The sequence below is a fragment of the Trachemys scripta genome, chromosome 16 (genome assembly GCF_013100865.1).
Source record: "Trachemys scripta elegans isolate TJP31775 chromosome 16, CAS_Tse_1.0, whole genome shotgun sequence".
In the NCBI taxonomy this organism is placed as follows: domain Eukaryota; kingdom Metazoa; phylum Chordata; order Testudines; family Emydidae; genus Trachemys; species Trachemys scripta.
Genome location: NC_048313.1, coordinates 11,070,187 through 11,083,666, shown reverse-complemented (window position 1 = coordinate 11,083,666; position 13,480 = coordinate 11,070,187). Strand labels below are relative to the sequence as shown.

The window sequence follows — 13,480 nt, the reverse complement described above, 5'->3', positions numbered from 1 at the left end:
ACCAGCTGCGGAGATGAGGCCCCCCCAGTGCCCTGGTGCATGCTGGGAAGATCCCTGTATCGTGGGGGGGGTCTCTGCTGGGGGTGTCAGACCCACCTGCTCTTTTACAGCCACTTTGCTCAGTCCACTAACCGCCCCCCGCCCTGGGGGGTCACTAGTCCCGGGGGGGGCTCTGGGACAGGCTGGCATCCAGCCTGGGGGGGAGGGGCCCCCCTTAGCCTTTGGGTTGAGCCAGGGCCAAGGAAACGGCTGGAGGAGAGACGCTGGGATCCCACAGTGGTGGTGGGGGTGGTCCCCGAGGTCTCTCCCCAGAGGGCCCCTGGCTGACCCCAGAGCGGTTGCCGTGGGTCTGTCACAGGAACCCAGCCCAGCCCTGGCTGTGTGCCCCCGTTGGGGGGCCCAGCGCAGCCGTGGGGTCTGGGACCGCAGGAGAGGGGGGGGCGAGCCGGGGGCTCTGCTGTCAGTGAGCCAGGCTGGATGGACCAGCCTGTCAGTCTGAGCTCCTGCGTCCCACCAGCCACCAGCCCCCCCAGCACCCACCAGGTCCACCCAGTGCCTGAAGTCAGAGCAAAGTGTCACGGCCCCCAGGGCCCAGCCCGTTCTGTGCCGCGGGCGGGGCCCGGAGGGACCAGGTGCGGCAGGGCGGGGGATGGAGTGAGAGAGACCCAGAGCCCCCCGGCCAGTGACCCACCCCATACTGCAGAGGGAGGGGAATCCCCCAGGGCCCTGCCAGTCTGACCAGGGGGAAAAACCTTCTTGAGCCCAGACGTGGCGACCGGCTGGACACTGGGCGTGTGAGCAAGAGCCAGCCAGCCCAGCACCTGCGAGAGAGAGAGAGAGCGAGACAGACACTCGGAGCCACGCAGAGCCCAGGCCCCCCCGTCCGGTGCCCAGCCCCAAGCCAGGCCACCCCCCATGCTTCGCAGAAAAAACACTGAGAATATATGGGGGAGCGGGGGAGAGATCCCTTCCTGACCCCTGCCGGCAACTGGCTGAGACCCTGAAGCATGAGCATTAGCAACGTGAGACGTAAACCAGCCGTGACCCCGGAGCTGCTGAGTCCGGCCCCTGCCCTTGTCCCAGCCCAGCCCCATCACAAGCCCTCCCCTCCCCCCGTCAGTTTGTCCAGCTCTCTGGTAACACTAGTTATCGCCCCTCCCCCAGCACCTCTCCCCTCCGATGGGTAGAAACGGTCTAGTGTCTGGCCTGGTCTGTGCTCCCAGGGTCCTTGGGATGAACTATCTCATGCCCCCCCCCGGGGAGTTACACCCCCAGTGCAGTTACTGCGAGCGCTCAGCCCCCCCACAGCCCGCCATCAAACACCCCAAGCCCCCAGGCCCCTCTCCTAGGACAGACCTTCCAGCCCCCGCCCAGCCTGGCAGTGCCTCTGCCCCGGCTCCCGGTTGCCTTCCCCTTTCTCCGCACGGGGACAGAGCAGCTGCCCGGCTCCCAGCCGAGGGCTCACCGGGGCGTGGCCAGTGGGACTAATCCGGCCGCGCTGCAGGACAGACCTGAGCCATCCTAGGCCTGCCGGGCTCCCAGCCGCATCCCAGGGGGACTCTCCGTTATCCTGCAGCCGCCCTGCATGCCCAGGGCTCTCGCGTCCTCTGTCCCGGCCCTGCTGAGCCCCCAGCTGGAGAGAAAATCTTGTTCTTAGCCGCTAACCACGTGCCTGTGGGCCCTGCACGGTCAGCGTTCAGCCCATGGCTGTCGCTCCGGTCAGCCGGGTCCTCCAGCTCCTCCCGGGTAAGGGTCCCGGCCCCCCCGCAGTGCCGCTGCCACCAGTTTTGTATCCCTAGCAATGTCAGGTGCCCCTGCCCCCTTCGTGCACCACGGTCCTTAATTAGGGTTACCATCCGGCCGTATTTCCCCGGACCCGGCGCACGCAGCATGGGGGGGTCCCCAGTGCCCCGTCGCCGGCTCCTGACCCAGCGCACGCAGTGTGTGGGGGGTCCCCAGCGCTCCGAGGGCAGCGGGGAATTCCCCACGGGCTCCGTGGCACACGTTTTACTGAACGCCAGGTGTGTGAGCCCCGCGGCTCGTCCCTGCGCCGACCAGTCGGTTATTGGTCCAAAGCAGAACCCGGGTGAGTCTGGGCGCCTGCGTCGTGTCACGGCCCCGTTCCCAGGTACCGCCAGGACTGCAATTACTCTGCCGTGCGCGGTGTGGGGGCAGCCCGGCCGCTCGGTACCGGCCAGAGCCTGTTTTCCCCTTTCTGCGCCACGAGCGTGTGTCCTGGGAGCTCCGACTCGGCAAGTACCGGGGCCCAACGCCAGCCTGGGGCGTGTCCACCTGGCTGTGACAGGAGCTGTGGGAGCGCGAATAGAGACCCAGAGTCAGGCCAACGAGAGCCTGATGCATGCTGGGAGCCCAGTGCATGCTGGGAGGCCTCACAAAAAACACTGAAAATGTGACCCAGATATGACCAGCGCTGCCTGAGTCTGCAGAGAGCCTGAGCCGATCGCTCTGGGAGAGCCAACAGCTGCCCCATCCCTGTCTCTGATGTTAACTCTGGTCCCTACTGACAACAGGGCTGTGCTGGTAACACTTTGGTTTCTGGCGACTTGGGAACATCCAGCCAATGGGTCAACCTCCCAGCTCTGCCCCACCCCCAATTCCCAGCTGCGGGCGGTGCGGAGAACAGGCAGCAATACCCGGTGGGAGGGGCCAAGGGTAACCGGCAGGAACAGGAGCGGGTGGGGGGCCTGTGAAGGAGCATGAGACCCAGTGACAGACACCCCTGGGAAGTCACCCCCCCCCAGGCCACACACACACACACTGTTCCCTAGCAGCCGAAGGGGAAGTGGGCGGGTGCGGTTAGGAGGGACAGTCGCATCCAGGAGGGGCCCTGTGGGGCTGCCCTGCCTGTGGGTCCAGGCTCACAGAAAAGACCACCCACACACACACTGGATCGAGACGGGTTCTGGGTGCTGGAACTAGGGGGCTGCCGCCCCCCTGGCCGGACGTGGTTTCCATCATACGCAGGGTTTGCAGTTCAGGTCAATGGCTCTCAGCCCCCCACTATCCATATGGCTCCAGCACCCCTCGGTCCTGCTACAGCGAAGGGCAAAGCCCAGAGGGTCCCAGCCCAGGGATGCAAATCAGGCCTGGCCCAGTGGGGCCGCCCCCCGGCTCACCAGGAGGCGGGCAGAGAGCTCCCTCCCGGGGCAGCCCCTGTCCGGCTGAGCCCTGCGGGGGGCTGGGCTGCACTTCGCCAGCAGGGGGCAGCAACAAGTGCCCAGCCCGGCCGGGCTTCGGCCAGACGCACCCGGGTCCCCTTGGCCCTGCTGGGGCCGGATCGCGCCGGGGGCTCCCGCGGTCTGGCTGCTTCGCGCCGACCCCCGTACCCTGCCTCGAGCCCCCAGCCTGCAGGGACATCCTGTGCCCAGGGGGGCCCTGCCCGGAGCCCCCAGCCTGCAGGGACGGCCTGTGCCCGGGGCCGGGTTATAACACAATGGGACACAGGGGGCCCAGCTGAGCTGCTGACCCGGTCGCTGTGGGGCTGCCCTGCCCTCGTTATTCACCCCCTCAGGCCACTTGCCCCATGGACCAGCAGCGGGTTTGTATTTACTGACAGGTCATGGAATAAATGTTGCCCGGGGCCGGGCCCAACTCAGAGTTGCAGGCGTCCGGTTTTCGGGTTGCCACGGGGGCTCCTTGCGCTGCCCTCCCCCAGCGCCCGCTCAGCAGCTCCTGTTGGCCAGGAACCACGGCGAATGGGAGCTGAGGAGGCGGCGCCTGTAGGTGGGGGCAGCGCGCAGGGCCCCTGGCTGCACCTCCGCCTAGGAGCCGGAGGGAGACGCTGGCAGCTTCCTGGGAGACGCTTGAGATAAGTACTGCCCGGAGCCTGCACCCTGAAACCCCTCCTGCACCCCAACTCTGTGCCCCAACCCGGTGCACCCTCCCACACCCTGAACCCCTAATTTCTGGCCACACCCCAGATCCCACACCTCCACCGCATCCCAACTCCAACCTGGAGCCCTCTCCTGCACCCCAAGCCCCTCATCCCTGGCCCACCCCAGAGCCTGCACCCCCAGCCAGAGCCCTCACCCCCCCCCACAGCACCCGAACTCCCTGCCTCAACCCGTGAAGATGAGCAAGTGAGCGAGGGTGGGGGAGAGCGAGCGATGGAGGGAGGGGGGTGGCTTGGGTGGGGGGCGGACGGGGCATTCGCTTTTCTGCAAATAAAGTTGGAAACCCGAGCCCAGTTCAGACCCCTGCAGGACCCACTGAACCCCCCCCCCCCGCTCCAGGGGGGTTCCCCATAGGCCAGGCCTTGGCGGGCTGCCGGTTGGCCAGTCCTGGCTCCATGGGCCAGGGCTCCGATGCTGGGCGGGGCCACGGCACAGACCTCGCAAACGTCTCCATCTGTTCGAGCGATGCCGTCCCCGGTCGGCCCCACACGGCATCGCCCCCGAGAAGGGGCTCAGGCGGGATGGATGGGAGCTCCTGGGGCAGGGGGGTGGAGAAGTGCAGGGGTCACTCTCGGGGAGGCAGCTGGCTGGTCACTAAGGGGTTAACTCCAGTGGGGCTCTCCTGCCCCATAAGCTGCAGCCAGGCCCAGAGGAGCTGCAGGGAGGAGCCCAGGGCAGTTTGTCTCCGGCCCGGCTGAATTCAGCCCCGGCCGGGGGCACTGGGGACCCAGGCAGCAGACGGAGACCAAGCACCAGGCCGGGGTACACCTGGGACACGGGGATGGCCGTGGGCAGGGCCCCTGAGTCCCAGACATGATGGGGGGACTGAGCTGGGTGCCCCCAGCCATGGGTCAGGCAGACGCGCAGTCTGGACCTGAGGCCACGTGTGGGGCCTTTGGTCTCGCTCTGCTCCCCACATTCCCTCCTCCCCCGTGATGGGCCGTGAGACGCTTCCCGGGGTGCCAGGCTGTGAGGCCCCTCGCAACCCCCTTGTGATGTTCCCCTGCTGTTATCTGGGCCGGTGATCTGCTGGGTGACTCCAGCCCTCGACTCTGGGAGCCAGCCTGACCCTGCTCTGCTGTGAGAGCCCCCACTCCTGGGTTGTTCACGCACAGCCTCTGGGGTGTAAGCTGCTCCCAGCTACGTGAGTGAGCACTTTTGGCCAACCGCTGCTTGGGTTGTGCAACCGAATGACACTAACCAATATCTCCGGCCCCAGACACAACCCTGGGAACCTCCGTCTTGCAGTGTCCAGTTATGCCCGCTGGATGCTGCAAGCTTATATGAGTTCATCAATTTAACAAAGAAATTGATATGTACCAGGCTTGTGATCCCAAGGGGGGTCTCTGACACGCTTCCAACCAAAGTCAAAGCATAACAAGTCAGATTTGGTCAAATGAAATAAAAGCAAAACGCATTCTAAGCTGCTCTTAACACTTTCAATGTCCTTACAAACTTAGATGCTTCTCACCACAGGCTGGTCGCTCTTCAGCCAGGCTCTCCCCCTTGATCAGCGCTTCAGTCGCTTGGTGGGGGTGTCTGTGGATTTAGATGGAGGTGGAAGAGCACGCCCTGATGAGGTGTGAACTGCCCCTCTGCTCCTGGAGAGTTTTGCCTGGGCTTGGTTTAAGCCATGAGGACACATTTTCAGCCTCATCACTATAGACATGAAATTACAACCTGTAACATTCCTGTAACAACACTGCTCAGGGCATCAGGAGCCTTCCAAACACACCCAACATGGTAAACTTTGCACTGGACACCACACAATCATTTTATAAGGATGAACGTGGGGGTGCAGGGTGTTCCCCCGAGGTACAGAGCATCGCACTCCTGCCCCGGCACAAGCAGCCTTGTCTGGCCCTGCCAGGAGTCAAATCCCTGCCCCCCCCCCGCCCCCGCCATGGGCAACCCCCCCGCCCAGCCCTCGGCAGGTCAGCGATCGTCCCCCACCCTCAGCACCAGGCACTGCCCATTGGCCAAATTCCCAGCTCCACTGCCCCAAAGGTCCACGACCCCCCAGCTGAGCAGTGACCTCCAATCAGCGTCGCTCGGCCCCGGCCCGGCCAGGAGTTACAGAGAAAACCAGGCTGAGTTTATTGCCCAGAGCTGGGAGAAGGAGCCGCTGGAGTTAACGGGACAATGGGTGAGATGGAGAATAAACTGGGAACGCACTTCCCAGCGCCCCGACGTCCCGAACCCGCCCCTGGCAGCTCCTGCGGGGTTCAGCTCCCGCCAGCGTCCGGCTCCCCCCGGCTCCCAGCCGGTTGGGCTCCAACGCTCCCTGCAGGAGACAAACCCGCTGGCAGCTGCTCCCCTCGGGGCAGGACCCTGGGTGCGCCCCCGCGATACCTCCCCCCAAGCCAGCGTCTGGCCTCAGAAACACCTGGCACTGGGCGCTTTTCCCTGCCAGCTGCTTCCCCGGGGCTGGTGCAGATGCTGCTGGGGCCTGGCTCCGGGTGGAACCAGCTGCCTGGCGAGCTCGGCACCACCCAGCGCCCCCGGAGCCGGGCACAGAGAGAATGGCCCGGTGCCTCCTGTCTGCCAGGGACGGGCCTGGCGCCTCCCGCTGCCCGGCTGGAACCAGCCCCTGGGACCCAGGTCAGACACAGCTCCGGCCATGCCCCCGGCACACGGCTCACCACAGTCACCGCGCCCAGTGCTGCCGGCTCTTGGCAGGGACCTCCCGAGCCCCTTTGGGGGCCGGTCTGGAGACATCAGAGCCGGGGCCCCATGAACCCCTCAGTGCCCTGTGCCATGCACTGGGAGCAGGAGGGGGTGTCACTTCTTCAGCTCCTCGTACACGTCCGGCTGTCGGGGCTGCAGCGTCTGGGGGAAACGGGGATGATTCAGCCAGAGACGCCCCAGGGGAGAGCTGGGGACCCTGCCCTGCAGGACCCAGGCCCCCAGCTTCCCCCACGGGCCCCAACAGCCCCTCCAACCTCAGGGGCCCATCCCCCCACCAAGCCCTAAAAGCCCCTCCAAACACAGGGGGACCATCCTACTTCCCCCCCCCCGGTGCTGGACCCCCCCAGCCCCCCCCCTCAGCCCTGGGGCTCCCGGCTGGTCCCCCTCTGGCTCACTCTGCCCCCCCCCGGCTCTGGGATGTGATAACCAGCCCCGTTCTCAGCCATAGGGCTTGGGGGGGCAGCTCCCCCCTCCCACCACTGGGTCCGAACCCTCCTCAGGGGGAGGATACAGCGCAAGGGGCAGGCGCTCACCTGGTACGTGGGGCTGAGGTCAGGGGGGCTCCCGGGCTGGGCCTGGGGGAGGCAGAGGCAAGAGAGTCGTTAGCAGCAGACCCCAGAGACCCCCTAGCCAAGCTCGGGGCGGGGGACGGATGACCCTGGGACAGTCAATGGGACCCTGGGTTTGTGTAACCCCCCCCCCACCCACACCCAAAGAGGACAGGGTAAACTGGCTGGGGGCTGCAGGTCAGGACTGAGGGGCACCCACAGAGGAGGGGGTGGGACTGGACTAGCAGGGGGTGGGGCTCAGCCCTTGTCACTCACCACTGGCCCCGCCCAGGCTGTCGGGGGCAGGTTTTCGTACACCAGGACGGGTGCCTCGTTCTCCCTAGGGGTCTTGTTCCGGCAGCGAGAGTCTGAGAGGAATCAGCAGAGATGCTGGAATTGGGGTCCTGGTCCCAGCCCCCCGGCTCTAACCACTAGACCCCACTCCCCTCCCGGTGCCAGGATAGAACCCAGGAGTCCTGGCTCTCTGCGGGGGGGGGGCTGTTACTCACAGAGGAAATAGACCCCAACTCCGACCAGCGCCGCCCCCGCCAGTGACCCGATGACGATCCCAGCGACGGCCCCAGTAGAGAGACTTGAATGGGCACCTGGACGAGGGGCGTCTGGAGGAGAGCCTGGGGGGGAGGGGGGTTTGGATCAGACGGTTCAGCCACAATCCCCCCACCCCGCTCCCTGCAGCCCAGCACCCCCTAGTGCCGCACTGGGGCATTGGGCTCTAGGCACGCCCCGTCCCGGACCAGAGCACGGTGTTGGCGCTGGGGGAGCCGTTACACGTGAGGGTGAAGGTCCCGTTCTCAGGCACGAGGGTTTTGTTTGGCGTCACCATGGGCTTGGGCAGCATTTCTGTGCAGGGAACAGAGAGCGCGTTATCATGTGTCCCTGCTCCTCCATGTGGGATTGGGGCTGCTGTCCTGCAGGACTGGGGCAAGGGTGCTGGTGTTGCCACCATGTGAGATTGTGGGAAAGGTCCTGCGGTGTCATGGGAAGGGTCCTTCACCCTTTGCCCCTCAGAGCTGTGGAGACAGGCAGTCGCCTTCTGGGATCCGGGAGAGGGTCCGTCTCCCCGGCGTCGAGTCTCACAGTTATTGGTGCCTCCCTGAGGCTCTGGCTCCTGGAGTCCTGTGATTTTTGAGAGACTCTCGGCTGTGGTTCAAAGGGAGAGTGACGCTCCGGCTCCCAGGCTCCAGCCCGACTGAAGGGTTTTCAAGCCGATCCCATGACAGTTCAGGCCGGACTCAGTCGCGACCCCACAGGTCGCTTGGTGCCACCGGACGCCCCGTGGGCACAGCCCTGTGCTGGTTCCTTGCCGTCCCCTCCAACCCGGACGGCGCTGCCCACTCCAGACCCAGGCCGGGGGTGGGGATGACCCCGCTGGTGCATCATGGGCAGTCAGTCAGTGTTACTCTCGGATCAGGGAGACCCAGTGGGGGTGAGGGGGGCAGCCCCCCAGCCTAGCACTGCCCCCTATTCCCACCTAGCCCCATAGCTCAGCAAGGGCCTCACAGCCCCAGGCCCCCTGGGTTCTCCCCACGACCCACGAGAGTCCAAATGGGGTGGGGGCATCCGGACTCCAGCGGCAGGGCCAAGGAAACTCCTCCAGTCTGTACCCCCTTCCCCGGGTGGCTGGGAACGTCCCCTCCCGTCTGTTCCCTCAGGGCAGCCCCCCCATCACCCTGTCCCCCTCCGAGCTCCCTGTCCTGCCCACTGGCTAATTCACTCTCCAGCACCCCTTGCTGGGGGGCACAGAGCAGCGTGGGGGCTGTGGGGGGCAGGCGCACCAGGAAGGAGCCGGTAAGTCCCAGGAGAGAATCAACAGAGCAAAGAAGAAAACAGTGGCTCAGAGAGATGGTGCCTCCCCCTCCCCCCCCCCGAATCTGCCCCATCCACTACCCACCCCCAGGAGGGAGACCGGGGCCAGCAGCGCCCAGATCTCAGGCGGGGACACAGACCCGGTGCGCGGCTGGGGACCTGGAGCCAGCCCGTAGGCTGATAGCGGGTACAGACCGACACGCCCGAGCCAGGGCCATGGCCACATGCCCGGCCCAGGTGGGAACCAGCCGGAGGCGCCAGGTGGACAGGAATCTGCTGTCGGAGCTGCAGTGGGGCGTCCCACAGGGGACAGATGCCCCGGAGGGGCGGGGGGCAGAGACAGGACGGAGCCGGGAGGGAGACGGGCAGAGAGCAGGGCACTCGATGCGCTGATCGGACGGGTTGGGCACCGCTTGGAAAGCGACAGGTAGCGTCCGGCCCAGCTGCAGCATGGCTGGCCCCACAGGACAGAGCCCACGGGGTGGAGCTGGGTCCTGGACAGGACCCGAGCGCAGGGGGATGTGGCTGGACAGACAGTGAACTAGCCGAGAGCGCCCAGCACGGGGAGCGGGATCGGTGCAGGCAGTGACAGTGATAGAGCAGTGTCTGATCCAGACTGGAGACAGACGGGAGTGTCCCCTGGGGAACAGAGCCCAAGGGGTGAATCCAGAACTGAGCTGAAGACCCCAGACCTGGCTCCAGAGCCAGAGAGAGCACAGGAAGGGCACTGACCCGCGGGGTTGTTGCACAGAGTAACAGGTGACAGGGGACGTCGCAGGCAGACAGGGCGCCCGGCTGGAGACAGGACAGATCCGGAGTGGCCGGGGCGCCCGCTGGACACACAATGACGGAGCCCCTGGTGCTCTGTGGGCCTCAGGCAGAGGTGGGCGTGGGGCGCGGTGCCCGGCTACTCACCCAGCACCTCGATCTCCGCGCTAGCCGTGAGGCCAGTGACAGGGTTGTGAGCCTGGCACTTGTACGTGCCCAGATTTAATGTTGTCAGATCAAAGGTGAAGCTGCTCCCGGTCTGGGGTAATTTGGTGCCGTTGAGAAACCAGGAATAGCTCGGGGCTGGGACAGAGACGGCGACGCACGTCAGGGTCAGACGGGACCCAAGAGTCAGGTTGACGGGCCCTGGAGGGTCTATCCTGGCGGATTCTGGCCCATCTACACAGAATGGGAGAGGATCGTTGGGAAGGAGGGGACCAGCAGAACAAGGTATAAATAGGTGCCGCACCACGCCCCAGGGGCAGCGCGACCGGGGACAGGGCTGCAGTTACTCACAGGCCAGTGTCACGGTGCTGGGCTCGCTGCGTTCGGTGCTGACGGGGTTCCCGACCTCGCACTGGTAGGTCCCGGTGTCGCCCCAGGTGAAATTCAGCACCGTGAGGGTCCGGTTCTCCGAGGACAGCTCCAGCCGCGTGTTGGGTGTGAGGTACGACCCGTTCTGGAGCCAGAGCACGGTGTCGGCGTGGGGGGAAGTGTTGCACGTGAGGGTGAGGGTCCCATTCTCAGGCACCTGGGTTTGGCCGGGCGTCACCGTGGGCTTGGCAAACTTTTCTGTGCAGGGAACAGAGAGAGTGTCACCGTGAGTCCAGCCCCTCCATTCACCTGGGATCAGGGCCACCACCCTGCGGGACTGGGGGAAGTGTCCTGTTCTCGCTGCCCTGCGGTGTCGTGGGAAGGGTCCTTCACCCTTTGCCCCTCAGAGCTATGGAGACGGGCAGTTGCCTTCTGGGCTCCGGCAGAGGGTTCCTCTCGCCGGCGTTGAGTCTCACAGTTATTGGTACCTCCCTGAAGCTCTGGCTCCCGGAGTCCCGTAATTTTCAGAAGACTCTCGGCTGTCGTTGCACCATTTCCCAGGCTCCATCCTGATAGCAGGATTTTCAAGCCGATCCCGTGACATTTAGGCCCTACTCGAGGGTCATGACCTCACAGGTCGCTTGGTGCTGCTGGCATTACCCCATGGGCACGGCCCTGTGCCAGTTCCTTGCCATCCCCTCCAACCCAGACGGCGCTGCCCATCCCAGACCCAGGCCAGGGGTGGGGGTGACCTCGCTGGTGCATCATGGGCTGTCAGCCAGAGCAGCTCTCACTGTCCCCGGGGAGATCGGGGTGATGTCGTGGTGGGGGACAGCTGCCCAGCCTAGCACTGCCCCCCATTCCTACCCAGCCCCATAGCTCAGCAAGGGCCTCACAGCCCCAGGCCCCCTGGGTTCTCCCCACGACCCACGAGAGTCCAAATGAGGAGGGGGCGTCCGGACTCCAGCGGCAGGGCCAAGGAAACTCCTCCAGTCTGTACCCCCTTCCCCAGGGGCTGGGAACGTCCCCTCCCATCTGTTCCCTCAGGGCAGCCCCCCCCCATCACCCTGTCCCCCTCCAAGCTCCCTGTCCTGCCCACTGGCTAATTCACTCTCCAGCACCCCTTGCTGGGGGGCACAGAGCAGCGCGGGGGCCGTGGGGGGCAGGTGCACCAGGAAGGAGCCGGTAAGTCCCAGGAGAGAATCAAGAGAGCGAAGGAGGAAACAGCGGCTCAGAGAGATGGTGCCTCCCCCTCCCCCCCCAATCTGCCCCATCCGCTACCCACCCCCAGGAGGCAGCGCTCGGGCCAGCAGCGCCCAGATCTCAGGCGGGGACACAGACCTGGTGTGTGGCTGGGGTCTGGAGCCAGCCCGTAGGCTGATAGCGGGTACAGACCAACCCCCCCCCACCACCACCACCAGCCATGGCCACACACCCGGCCCAGGTGGGAACCAGCCGGAGACGCCAGGTGGACAGGAATCTGCTGTCGGAGCTGCAGTGGGGCGTCCCACAGGGGACCGATGCCCCGGAGGGGCGGGGGGCAGAGACAGGACAGAGCCGGGAGGGAGACGGGCACAGAGCAGGGCACTCGACGCGCTGATCGGACGAGTCTGGCATCGCTTGGAAAGCGACAGGTAGCATCCGGCCCAGCTGCAGCACGGCTGGGAGCAGCCCCCACAGGACAGAGCCCACGGGGTGGAGCTGGGCCCTGGACAGGACCAGAGCGCAGGGGGATGTGGCTGGACTGACAGTGAACTAGCCGAGAGCGCCCAGCACGGGGAGCGGGATCGGCGCAGGCAGTGACAGGTGATAGAGCAGTGTCTGATCCAGACAGACGGGAGCGTCCCCTGGGGAACAGAGCCCGAGGGGTGAATCCAGAACTGAGCTGAAGACCCCAGACCCGGCTCCAGAGCCAGGCAGAGCCCAGGGCGCAGGAACGGTGCTGACCCGCGGGGTTGGTGCACAGAGTAACAGTGGACGTCGCAGGCAGACAGGGAGCCCGGCTGTAGACAGGACAGGTCCGGAGTGGGGCACAGGCTGGACAGACAGAGGGGGGTGTGGTGCCCGGCTACTCACCCAGCACCTCGATCTCCGTGCTAGCCGTGAGGGGTTGTGAGCCTGGCACTTGTACGTGCCCACCTGATCCAAGGTTGTGCTATTAATGGTCAAGCTGCTCCCGGTCGTTAGCAGGGGCGGCTCTAGCTTTTTTGCCGCCCCAAGCAGGGCAGTCAGGCGGCGTTCGGCAGCTTGCTTGCGGGAGGTCTGCCGGTCCCGCGGCTTCGGTGTATCCACGGCCGAATTGCCGCTGAAGCTGCGGGACTGGCGGACCTCCCACAGGCAAGCCGCCGAGAGCTCCCTGACTGCCGCACTCGCAGGGACCGGCAGGCCCCCCCCGCGGCTCGTCGCCCCAGGCACGCGCTTGGAGCGCTGCTGCCTGGAGCTCCCGCTGCTCGTTAGTGTCGGTGCCATTGAGAACCCAGCGATAGCTCGGGGCTGGGACGGAGTCGGTGACACACGTCAGGGTCAGAAGGGACCCGAGGGTCAGGCCGATGGGTCCTGGGGGGTCTATCCTGGCGGAGTCTGGCCCATCTATACACAGTGGGAGGAGATCAGGGGGAGGGATGGCACCAGTAGGACTCAGTATAAACAGGTGCCATGTCCCACCCCAGAGGCAGCCGCATCTCTGTGGCTGGGTGATGCCAGCAGGGCCAGGGGCAGCGCGGCCGGGGGACGGGGCTGCAGTTACTCACAGGCAGCGTCACGGTGCTGGGCTCGCTGCGTACGGAGCTGACGGGGTTCCCAACCTCGCCCTGGTAGGCACCGGCGTCGCTCCGGGTGACACCCAGCACCGTGAGGGTCCGTGTGTCAGGGGACAGTCCCAGCCACTCACTGGGCACGAGGGACGACCCATCCCGGAGCCAGAGCTGAGCCCAGCAATGCCCGGGAGATGCTGACAGGCAGAGCCTCCCTCCCCCCCCGCCATGAGCTGCCCCCGCTGGGCCTCGCTGGGCGGCTGGGTCAGGACCCTCACGTGGGACCCGGGCGTTCGCCAGCTCCCTGGGCAGGTGCCAGCCCCCAGCTCTGGCTCCGGCCCTCCGGCTCCTGGATGCCAGCTGGTCCCAGTGCCCCCCACTGAGCCCCCCAGGGTCAGGCCCCCCCCGTCTGGGGGCTACGGGTCCAGTTTCACCTTCAGGGACTGGT

General features: G+C 65.9%; 1 protein-coding gene across 3 annotated transcripts in view; it reads right to left on the bottom strand.

Annotated features, from left to right (window-relative positions):
- Nucleotides 1-5,471: 5,471 nt before the first annotated feature.
- LOC117888404 (carcinoembryonic antigen-related cell adhesion molecule 1-like) overlaps nucleotides 5,472-13,480 on the bottom strand; it is a 9,908-nt gene continuing 1,899 nt past the window's right edge. Inside the window, exons 3-8 of one of the 3 annotated variants that reach the window (XM_034791738.1) lie at nucleotides 10,262-10,537; nucleotides 9,893-10,144; nucleotides 7,660-7,782; nucleotides 7,427-7,518; nucleotides 7,136-7,177; nucleotides 5,472-6,743 (exon numbers count right to left, since the gene is read on the bottom strand). In XM_034791738.1, coding sequence (XP_034647629.1) covers nucleotides 6,696-6,743; nucleotides 7,136-7,177; nucleotides 7,427-7,518; nucleotides 7,660-7,782; nucleotides 9,893-10,144; nucleotides 10,262-10,537 — 833 coding nt within the window. In that variant the 3' untranslated portion in view covers nucleotides 5,472-6,695. The other 2 variants (XM_034791740.1, XM_034791739.1) reach the window with 2 other exon arrangements.